We start from the raw sequence: 11,904 nt of genomic DNA, 5'->3' as shown, positions 1-11,904 counted from the left end.
CAGTAGATTTCACATTTTCTCAGCAGAATCTGTCAAACAAGGACTGCAGCTCTTTTTTTCTACTTTTTTCGTGAAGGAAATAGCTAATTCAAAGCAGTTACAACCATGTAAAGCAAAGGAGAATTTTCAACACTATCTCTGTGACAATACTGACTGAAGAACATAGTGTGTAGGAGGTGGGAGGTTGCTTGTAAATCATGTGATAATTTTCACAAAGGGCTTTAATGAATTGACTTCCGCAATGGATGTAGAACGAAAGCATTGTTATCTCTTATTTTCATGTGTCCTGTTTCTTCTTTGTAGCATGAAATAGTGATACTTATAGTCCTACTTAGCGATACAAAATCGATGTTATTACTAATGTGATTTCCACTCTTAAATGCTATGGTACTGACGCATTATATTAGTGTATTTAAACTCAGCTGTCCCTTCACTCTGTGGCAGTCTATGGTGAAGCCAATGTGTGTCTCTTTCAAATTGTTCTTGCAGCTCAGCTTGCAGTCTATCAGTGTCAGCTGGTAAAATGTGTGATGTACCATGCACAGAGCACTCCAATCCCACAGGCAAAACAAATTATATCGACTAAAGGCCCGTTTTCCAATATTTACGTCCGAGAGCTTGATTTGCTGAAGCCCTTACTTTGCACAAAACTAGCAACATGGTTAATGATTGCTCAGTATAGCATTATACACCGTTCATGGCTGAATATATATTCTTTTGGCAAGAAGCGAAACAAATTTCACAGGTTTAACTGGTGCTAAATCTGAACCTGAGACTCAAACGACCTTGCTGTGAGGAATGCATCTCATCAGTAATCAGAACATAGCAAACGTTGTTCAGAAGAGAGTCACAGCACAGCAGAGAGTACACACATCCTCTGAATCAGTACGAACATATTTCCTCTTTTATTTACATTCCTTTTTCAAATGTTAACATTTTTCGCTATATCTCTTGATCAGGTTGGCATTTTTCTCATTAAAATAAATTGGCACAAGTAAAACATATGTAGACAAAAGTTTATTTACACCATACAACATTTTTGTTTTTAAATATTTTATACAGGGCTGCAGATGGGAGAGCTTGGCAAGAGCCTTCAAGCAGGTTTCTGCAGTATTAAAGTTGTGAAATATATTATTCATATAAAAGTGAGTATTACCTTTATTGCATTTAAAGCAATGAAGAATGTAGCTTGACAAACATTCATTTTAAATGAGAGAAAAAATTCCTCTTTGCCTCTCGATATCTTTTAATATTATAAAGTAAAAAGTGTAATAATGGCCAAACAGACTGTTATAAACTTTTTAAAAACCTGCATAAATATATACATTGTTCTTCCGGGCCCGGTTCCGCTAAACGAGAACCGGACCCTAAGAAGCAGTGGGACGACATGGCAAGTGGTTGTCTTTTTGAGGTTTTATCTAGAAAGATTACCTTTTTGAACCAATTCTTTCCACAGGTACTTTGAAACACATGATGGTAAATATTGTACACCTGGCTGCCCCCCACTAAGTACACTAGTAAGAATACAAAAAGAAACACTGATGTTTTTTTTGTCTTTTTTTCCCCCATCCTTTCTAAAATCTTATTGGCACATAATATCCCTGCCATACTCCTGTAATCCAGATATGTCTGCCAAGGCTGCATGTAAAGTCTTTCGCTTTTTTTTTTTTTTTTTTTTTTTCTTTTTTTTTTTTCAGTGCAAAATACATCCTTTCCCTTCTCACTTCCTGCTTTTTTACTTTTTCTCCACTAGACCTCTGTTTGGAAGTCTCCCTCCTGGACATCTAAAGGTAGGTTGACACACTTTTCCCACTCAGCCGGAGTCATCTCCAGAGAGTCCTTTGTGTCAGATTCTAGTACATTCATTGTGGCGTAGTTCTGGTATTCGCTAGCTGGGTTGTAGCTCTCCCAGGGGTTCTTGTTCGGCATTGCCTTATCCTGTGAACAGGAGCAGATACAACATTCTTATGGACAGAATATTAAAAGCCCCTTTTTCTGGCCTTGAACACTTCCCTTTACATCACTTCACTCCATATTCAGACACAGGATGTAGTAAAATATCCTGGTACTACAAACCTGTAATATATGTGGCTATAAATCAGTAACTGTAATAGCTGTGGCAACTGATTCACAAGAATAATTTTCAGAAAAAATGAGTTGAGTTGAGAACTATGTTCTGTTGAATATTTCTCTATTTGTCTCTTAGGGGATAAAGGAAAAAAAGGGTAATGAAGCTACAAATACTCTCTGCAGACTGTTGCACAGTATATTCATTAAATATCATAGGAGAGAGAGAGAGAGAGAGAGAGAGCTGTGGTTTTCTGTATTGTTTTCTACACAACTGTCTTCTCAGTAGTTACTAAGCAACAAGCAGCAAATGACATTGTGCAGCGGAAGTGACTTAATGTGAGTGAAAGTGACTACATGAGGCCAAGGGGACAAGTTGTCATTGTAGATGTCTGTGCAGATACAATACTGAGAGTGCTGCTTCATCCATCTCAATAAACAATATGCAACATGTTCAGCTACATAATACATGTATTATTTGTTGCAAACCTCTAAAGAAGCTTGCTTTTCTCAGTTTAACTCTCTAAAAATCACACGTTGGAATGTGAATCTTTATCTAGTTCTTTGTACATAAAACTGCATTTTGATCTTACCCTGACTGGTCCTCCATAGATCTAACAAGGACAAAGACCCTTTTACTCTTTAAGAGTACTACATATCACAAAACCCCTGAAAACATTTGATAAGACCATTGGATCGCATAACTTTACGTGCATCTTCTGAGCGATGATTAGCCGATGGATAAATAAATGAATAAGTAAATCAAAGCGTGTTTTAGAAGCTAATGGACTGGTGTTGGAAATGAATGGACATGCTAGCAATCACTGAGACTGCTCATTCGGCCCTGCTTCTGTTCTTACGCTGCCTCCTCTCCACCCCCAGAGCTTGGCAAGAACACCGGGTATAGGCTATTCTTCCACATCAATACACTGGCTGGATGACTATTAATTCCTTCAATCGCTCTTTTCCGGATGGGCTGGGAACAGAGCAGTGAGCAAAAAGTGGAAGTCTAAATAGAAGGTTCGTGCTGCTTTTTCTTTTTTTTTCCTTCCATGATTGATCAGAACAGTCTGCCCCTCCCCCAACCACCCGCTGCTGATTTCCTGTTACTCACCATGCTGCCCATATTTGGTATGTCTCGAAAACGGTCCAGGGTTTGAAATTTCTGATTCAGTTCCTGGAACAGCTCCATGTGTCTTTTCCTGGTGTGCATGACTTTCTGCAATGGCAAGGGGGGATGGTCTTAAATGATACCCACAATGAGACTGTTTAACGAGGAAAAAACAGCTTCCGACCCCTCTTTTTCTTTTTCTTCTTCCTTTTTTTTCCTCTCTTTTTGTGATGAAAGCAGCCTTCATTCAGATTTGCTGTCTTTTCAAAGCTTTCAAACAGAATTAAAATTTCCCAATTATTTGCCTGTGTTCTATGGCAAAGTTTGGATCGATGACTCAAATATGGACAAAGAGCTAGCTACAAATGAATTATATTAGCACTTGACATTGAAGTGTGTCTAAAGGAATGCCAAAACAGTCTCAGGATGTGTAGGTGACCTTAAAGTCTAAAAAAAGCATACAGGTTACAGATTCTACTTGAAGTCTATGGATGTAAAAAGGATAAAAATGAGTATGGGAGTTAGCTACTCTGTGTGGCAGTTGACAGCATTGCTTTTAACCTAACTACACAACGCTTCAATAAATCTTTTGGTTGTGTCAAGACCATGTTACTCCAATAAGCTTAAGTGCTACACAAAGTAGTTGTAAATTAAAGGCCAAAACACAAACGCAAACAAATGGCCCTTCATGATGTCAAAGAAGCTTGAGGCATGCATTTTGCAAACCAGTGTTGTTGTTTTTTCTTACCTCAAAGTCCAGGTCTGAGTACCTCGACTTTCTTCTCTGTAAAAGTAAAAATGAAGAGATATATATCTTAGATAAGCGAATGACAAAAAACTCTAGCATCTAAAAGTAGCTCAAAGAGAGTGTGTGGCTAAAAGTAGTTCAAAGACAGTGGAGAGACTATGACTGGGAACAAACTTTTCACTTACGTCGTTTGTTTAAAATGTCTTAACATTCTGGATTTATATAACCGTTACTTGAATAAAACTATATCATGGAATCAAACAGCCAAATTCCCTGTGGAGGGGAGTGCACTCCTTTTTTTATTTCAGTCAAGAAAAGAGGGGGGCCTGTCAAATTGACCTCACTGGCTGAGGGGACCTGTCAATCATATGTCACCCTCATGGCAATGTCCGCAGAGCTTCTCCCCTGGTATTTGACTGGATCAAAAGCTGAAAGCGGCTAGCCGAGAAGCTCACCTCTAAAGAACTCATTGATATGGTAGAGCCTGTCTCACTGCGAGACAAACCGCCGCTCTCCTCCATTTCTGCCAGGAAGTTTTTGACGGCGGTGCGTGGTTCAAAGGGCAGGTTTTGCATGTGTTCTGGTGGGCCGGTGAACTGCTGCTCCATGCCCACGTTCATGTGCTCCATTCCAGATGGATTGATGTTGAACTCGGGGTTGACCTTGTAGTGCATCAGCCTTTCATGGGACATTGTGTCCATGCCAATGTTCATCTTACTTTCCTCTTTCAAGAGGGTGGGCACACTGCCCGTGCCCGCTGCCGCCGCGGAGGCCCGGGGCATGACGATGTAATCGGTTTCCATCTGGCCCTGAGGGGAGTGGCTTCCCAAATCGTGTCCGCCCATCTCCTGATCGCCTTGCCGCATGGAATCGTCCGTGCAAAGGTAGACCGTCCTCCGCATGTCACCGGTGCTGTCGCCCAGGCACTGGTCCCCCAGTTCACCCACTCCCATGGGCATGTGAAGCCCAGAAGGCTGCTGGATGATCACCTTGGAGACGATGTTGCCAGGCAACGTGGAGTAGTTGAGACCCTCCGGGCCCTTCTCCTCCTCTTCGTCGTTGAGCGAGATGCGGGAGAGGGTGCCCGTGATGGTGGCTGCGCGACACGAGCCCATGTCTTTGTGGAGAGCTGAGGACGAATGGAGGAAAACCGTCAAAATGAAGACATTCACGCTAAAGCTGGGAGGAATTTTAATTTTCTGCTCCCTCTTTTACAACATAACTGAACACAGGAAAGAGGAGCCAGCCATAAAAAAAAAGTCTGTGACACAGCATAAATATATGAGAGCAAAGAAGCCCCGGAACTTTTAGGGCAAAAAACTATCTGAAAAAAAAAAAAAGTCATGTCTTCAAGCCTGCCAATTGACAATAAAAATAAAAACAAATGCTTGTTTTTCCTAACTGTGAGGTCGGAAGCGACACCCTTGCTGAAACTTGAGGGGAATAAGTTCTTTTCTTTTTTTTTTTTTTTTTTTTATAAGAGAGGCAGTTGTTCACCTCAGAATACCTGAGGTATATAACTAGGAGAGTCTGGAAGACTTGTCAGATACACCTTTGGGCCATGACTGAGGCCCATCCCCTGCTTCAGAAGGGCTTCAGGGGCATTTTAATCTTCAGTTCCTAAATCCGGAGGGAATTACCGCTGCTATTGCAAGGAGAGTGTAAGGTCAGCTCGTCTACAACCCAGCCCTCCTGTTGTTGTTTTAGCCTGAATCAAAGCACAGTTGGCTGAGAGGAGTACTAAACAGAATGGATGGTGCAGAAAGTAGACTGAGACTCTCTGTTAACTACAGATTGCATTGGAGGGTAAGGCTGATTCAGAGGTTACAGAGGAGACCTTAGAGGCTTGTTTTGAGGGTAGAAAACACTCGTATTAAATTTTTATCACACCGAGCTCAATAAACGTCTGACTATGCAAGTGTCACGTCATTGAGTCACACGTTAACTCCTCGTGAAAGCCGTTTGGTTTGAACACGAACGCAGTTACAGAAGAAAACTGACCAACAATTTTAGGAACTAGCTGAAGCATTTAATTTAAAGAGCACACAGACAAAATGACAACAAAGAGAAGACTACAGGTCACAATGGACACATAGCTAAAAATGTTTTTAATTATAATTGTTATTTTCACCCCTCATATACTGACCACATACCGCAGACTTTTAAGTCTTCTGTGATCTAATCAGCAGAGAAGACGTGTGGTGAGATTCTTTTATGAATGGACTTTTATGTTATGTGTCATATGAATTCTTTTTTCCCTTTATTTAGGCTGATTATGTTTCTCTGTTGGTTTTCTGTCATCATGAAAGAAATGAATGAGAAAGCCAGTGAAATATTGATGAGAAAAATGCTATTTTTCTTTTTATAAAACCTCTTCACAAATTTCTTTCAGCTGAAACAGAACATAGCAAAAGCTTTCTTATTGATTTCAAATGGGTTTTTTTTATTATCTAGCCAATACCTATGGGAATTTGGTTATGATGTGCAATCTGGAGCACTCTTTCCACAGTTTAGCCCATTTTTGGCCTCTGAGAGGCAGAGTAATTAGACCCTCATTAACAGGAAACCATCTGTTCTTACCCGATCGACAGGCAATGTCCACGTCTTTGTTGAAGTCAGTCTAGAGGGAGAGAAAAGCAATATGGTGAAATTACAACCAGTGGCTTTCTGCTTATGTGTCAAAAGAAGAGCTATAAAGTCAGTCACAACCCAGGGGGAACAACAACAACAACAACAACGACAACAACAACGACAACAAAACCTTGATACTTTTATTTGGGCCCAAAGATGGTCCAACTTCAGGGTATTTCATTGGAATCATAAAATTTACAATGATGAAACAGAAATATTTCAGTGATTCTATAGTGTTTGCCTTTGGACACACTGCAGCCAATATGATTGCTCAAAGTCTCTTTTAGACAACGGATCAGTTACATCTGCTTGCTCAAGTGTTACCACGGCACAACTAAAGCAGCAAACAAACAGCAGTAGCTTTTGAAACAAATTATTCAACTGAACCACAGGTGCCCTGTAAAAGCAAACACCTCTCTGTTCTGAAAATCATTTCTCTCAAAGGGACATGAAAATACCAAATGAAGGGGTGAGACAATTGTGAATCATCAGTGTAGCACAACATCAAGAGACTGACGTCATGTTTTAGAGACCGCTTTAAAAAAAAATAGCAAGATGAAACAGAGAGAAAAAAAAAAAAAAAGATAAATCAGTTTAATCAAAGCGTAACAAATGCTTTGCTATTGGACCTTGAGAAACTAAGAAGAATGGGCGTCATTTATTGAGAGCCAAAATAAGAACACAGCATGTAATTACAGTTTAACCAAAGGCTATTTGGAGGAAACCAAACCCTATGGTAACAATGGCTCATCCCAAGGAAACCATCCAAGACAAAATAAAAGTAGTGATGAATTGCATTAAGAGGATCATGCTAAACAGAGGTCAAGTGTCTTAGTGGAACAAATGGGAGGTCATTAATAACAGAGAATGTATTATCTCCTCTTAAATTACATCCCCAGTTTACAGAATGTGATGTGGTATGCGCCTTGTAAACACCTATATAATTTATAATGGAATTTTCCGGGCATGAGCAGCACATTGCTTTGGTAAATGACTGTTTTAATAAAGCGTACTTTGTTGTGTTATATGTTGTGTTGTTGTTGTTGTGTTATATGTTGTGTAAATGCATATTATTCAATGGGAGTTAATGTGTCTTACCATAATCTGGGCGTGGCCGTTGGGGAAAGGACCGGTGGCATCACCTGTGATTGGATCTTGACAGTTTCTAAGTCGGCATCTGAAGGCATCTTGTACCTGTGTGAGGTGAAAGCATCTTCTCATATCTGATGCTTTTGCATGAGCCACAAACTAAAGAACTTAGACAGAGACTCAGTCATGACTCATCTACAATACGATAACACATAACTATCCATGAAAGGACTTTCTGCTAATCTTAAACTTGAAGCATTTACTTAAAATCACAGTAAGTCTTGATGGAGATCAGGGGAAGCAGAAGATGCAGTGATTATTCAGTATTTTGGCCAAATACATTTGACGAGATTTATCATTCAACGAGACTGTAGCTTGTTTGACTTTACACCATGCGTGACGATTAGGGGACATGTCTTCCAGAGGATATGAGGACATCTCGTAACAAATGCTTTGTGTAATTGGATGGATCAAAGATCAGGGATTAAATTTAGGATACTGACAGATTATAAATCACTTAAGAATGAAATAGAGGGAGAAATGAACAGAAAGCACAGAAAGGGTAAGTACGGCAGTCCTGGGAGGGATGAGCAGGATTATGGAGGGATAAATCTGCTAAAATGGGGCAGTGGAGGAAGGGGAAGGGTCCTGTGAGGTCTCTGTGGCCCTGCTTACCTCTCGTCTTAAGATACAGTGAACCATCACAATGACAAAACCCTGTAAGGAGTCAAAGACAGCAAAGAGAATCTGGAAGAGGATAGAGCGCTTGTCCGTCATGGCCAACACAGCTGACATCCAGGTCAAAGCCAACAGAGGCAGAACAACACAGGAGCTCCACAGAGATGCCCTGAGAGACAGAGGGAGAGGGAGAGGGAGAGGGAGAGAGAGAGAGAGAGAGAGAGAGAGAGAGAGAGAGAGAGAGAGAGAAACAGACAGCGGGAGATACAGAGAGGAGGGAAACAGACAGATGGACAGATACAAAGAGAGAGACAGAGAGAAACAGAGAGACATGGAGAGTAGAGATAGATAGATAGATAGATAGATAGATAGATAGATAGATAGATAGATAGATAGATAGATAGATAGATAGAGAAGGAGAGAGACAGACAGACGTACATGTGGATAGAGAGAGAGAGAGACAGAAAGTGCTACATTAAATACTGAATATTTTTAGAGAATAAATGAAAAGACCTGTAACTGTAACAATATAAAATAAAAGTGTAAAAATGTGCGTCATATTCCAAAACATGCAGGATATAGGTAGCTTCCCATATTACATCTCTCTCCTCAAGGTATAAAGATCCTCTGAACTGCCAGTTTTCAGCGATGCAATCTTTCAAATGGACAGGAGACTCAAGAGCCAAGAGAGCTTTTCACACCTCTTTTAATCTCTTTGCGTGGACAAGGAGGACACACACACACACACTCGCATCTAACACACAACACTATCAATTTCGGGAGGCACTTACATGGCGTTGCTGGCCGTGGTGGCAGATAAAGCGGTTGTCGAGACAACTCCGCATTTCGCGCATTTTAAAGTTAATCCTGTATGAGGTTCGCTCATTTGCCTGCACATCAAAAAAGAGAAAGAGCATTGGCAAAAGAAAAAAAATTTAAAAGAAGAAAAGCAACTGTCTTTTCATACGGAGTTTGCTTATCAGATTATGCATATTAGAAGACACACTCAATAAGAGGCCTTTTAAGAGTTTCCATCATGAACTGATTCTGCCAAAACACAAGATGCAGTGTCTCCTCCCAGGAAGCTGTGACCTTCTTCTTTTATTCCTCTCTTTTTTCTTTTTTTTCACTCCTAAGCAGAGAGAGTGGAAGCTCATCGCCATACACCTGTGTGTGTGTGAGTGTGTGTGTGTGTGTGTGTGTGTGTGTGTGTGTGTGTGAGCGTGTGCGTGTGTGTGTGTGCGCGCGTGTTTGTGTGTCTGTTGATGTGTAAGACAGAACAGATGCTCTGTATCACACATTCACCTGGCAGCTTTTTTTTCTGCTTACCCTGCTCTATGTTTTAGCTTCTTGTCCAAAATCCCATCTCTGGAAACCAGTTTGTTAAACACCAGAATGCCAATCACCATGTTGACCTGCAAAAGAAGTGAAAAATAAATAAATGTACAAGAAAAACCCAGATTATACTGTTACTTTTTAATAAAGCCCCTGAAACTCCTGCTTCCACTGAAGAACCATGTCAACATGCTGCTTTAAGCACCCTGTTTTTTTCCCTTTCTTTTTTTCTAGCTGATTTACACTGTGACCTATGAATATATGTGGCTTTTTCATCAGTTTGACATTTCTTCACACATCACATCTGCTTTGTTCACTCAAGCCAATGAAAAACCTTGAGGGAACATTCTAGCGCTTTCTCATCTGAAATACAGAACACAGAAATGTGTCTGATCATATACAGTATTCCCTAGCTTGAACAAATCCACTTACACTGGGTCCTGTTTTACTGACAGAGCCACACACAAACAGAGAGGTTTTTAATCACAAGATTTAAATCTGAGTACAGAGTGTGTCAGCTGTAAGTCAGAGTGGGTTGAACTCATGTGATGGGCCTACAAACACATATATATCTCTGTGAATGTGAGTGTCTTGTAAGTGTGGGAAAACTAAGTCCACTTACATTATTTCAATTTCAAATACACAACAGAACATTCATGAAATTAGTGCTATAATATTTTGTGCCTGATAACCTTTCAGTGCATAGTTATTTTCATGATTACAGTTTTTTTTGTCTAGGGTTGTCATGACCATACGCAATATTCAGAAGCTATTTCAGCCTTTATCACCAGTAATAAAAAAAAAGTCAGCTCACGTACCAAATAACCGTGTGAGTATTTGTGTTGACAATGCAAGAGTAAAGCAACAGTAATTTTCACTTACTAACACGACAGCAGCTGCAGGTCCCACAAAAGCATAGAGCAGACCTCCTTCAAGAGAGAGCCAACAGCTGCACACGAAAGGACGGGATATCAGCAAAAAGCCTCATCAAAATTAACACTGAACGTTAAGTTAATGGCGCACAGCCGTATACTGGTGTATCTTTCCTCTGCGTCTGGGGACTTGGAACATATGCTGTGGTTCTACATGAGAAACTTTTAAAAGCGAGTGAGAATTTTTAAGAGAACATAAAACATTGTTTATGCACAGGTATCCTGCTGGGACACAAGGCTGTAGAGAGACAGAGAGGAAACTGTCAAAATGTCAACCCCAAAATGGGACTTTTGGGAAACTTTTTTTTTTTTTTGCCAAGCATGGAAAGGATACATTGATTTAAATTCATATATCTTTAATATTACATGCAAGGAAAGAAAGAAAGAAAGAAAGAAAGAAAGAAAGGAAGAAAGAAAGAAAGAAAGAAAGAAAGAAAGAAAGAAAGAAAGAAAGAAAGAAAACAGAAGGAAATAAATAGTCTTACTATTGTGGTGTTCCATAACCTTTTGCTTTTGTGAATCCCATTGAAATTGCAACCACCAGTGCAGGTAATCCTTGAAAAGAGAGACATGGGTGATTAGACAATGAATACTCTTTAATTCGCTGTTGCTTTCAATGTCCTCAAGACAGACACAGACTCTGTTCGTGGATTTATTAAGCTGCAAGACAGACAGTTCATACTATAAACCGCTTTGGGATTTTCAGCATGTAATTTTGACTTTCACTGTTCACATTATACTGTTCACAGAGCAATTCAGTTAGTCTTCATATACAAATAAAAAGTCAAAAAGGCTCTGGAGTATTCCCGTAAAAACATGTGCATTGAAATGCAATTAGAATAATTAGTCCAAAGGAGAGCGAAAGACAAAAGGCAACATCTTTGAGCAGAGAGGATCACAGAGGTGGAGCAGTGTGGTACATGCAAACTGGGACTACAAAACAACACTAAGGTTTCTCTCTCTCTCTCTCTCTCTCTCTCTCTCTCTGTTATGTGAGGTTTTCAGGGCCGGTCTCATGGTGGATGACTGTTATGAAGGGTTTCATTCTGCCCTCTCACGCTGTGTGCTCAGAATATTAACTCCTCTTTCTGAAGAGTGGCTAGCAGATTTATTGATGCAATCAGCTCTTGAGAGGCACAAAGCAAGAGGCCCTATGGTCATCCCGGCGTTCTGTGCAGTTAGCTGCAGGTACGCACACTGTTACTGCATGCGGCCCTTCGAATAAATCACCTGTCAGCTGAGCAGGCAGAGTTTACACACACACACACATACCCACACACACACATCAACACTGCTGCATTTAAGACAAAGGT

The 11,904-nt window shown here is 40.3% G+C and overlaps 1 protein-coding gene across 1 annotated transcript in view; it reads right to left on the bottom strand.

The window, feature by feature from the left end:
• Nucleotides 1–1,749: 1,749 nt before the first annotated feature.
• adgrb3 (adhesion G protein-coupled receptor B3) overlaps nt 1,750–11,904 on the bottom strand; it is a 114,451-nt gene continuing 104,296 nt past the window's right edge. The window contains exons 20-30 of the mRNA XM_030771272.1: nt 11,077–11,146; nt 10,542–10,608; nt 9,654–9,739; nt 9,116–9,214; nt 8,322–8,493; nt 7,656–7,751; nt 6,507–6,546; nt 4,382–5,055; nt 3,927–3,962; nt 3,182–3,286; nt 1,750–1,938 (exon numbers count right to left, since the gene is read on the bottom strand). Of these exons, the coding sequence (XP_030627132.1) occupies nt 1,750–1,938; nt 3,182–3,286; nt 3,927–3,962; nt 4,382–5,055; nt 6,507–6,546; nt 7,656–7,751; nt 8,322–8,493; nt 9,116–9,214; nt 9,654–9,739; nt 10,542–10,608; nt 11,077–11,146 (1,634 nt within the window). The remainder of the gene's footprint in view (nt 1,939–3,181; nt 3,287–3,926; nt 3,963–4,381; nt 5,056–6,506; nt 6,547–7,655; nt 7,752–8,321; nt 8,494–9,115; nt 9,215–9,653; nt 9,740–10,541; nt 10,609–11,076; nt 11,147–11,904) is intronic.

Source organism: Chanos chanos, chromosome 4 (assembly GCF_902362185.1).
Source record: "Chanos chanos chromosome 4, fChaCha1.1, whole genome shotgun sequence".
NCBI lineage: Eukaryota > Metazoa > Chordata > Actinopteri > Gonorynchiformes > Chanidae > Chanos > Chanos chanos.
This window is presented reverse-complemented; position numbering and strand designations above follow the sequence as displayed.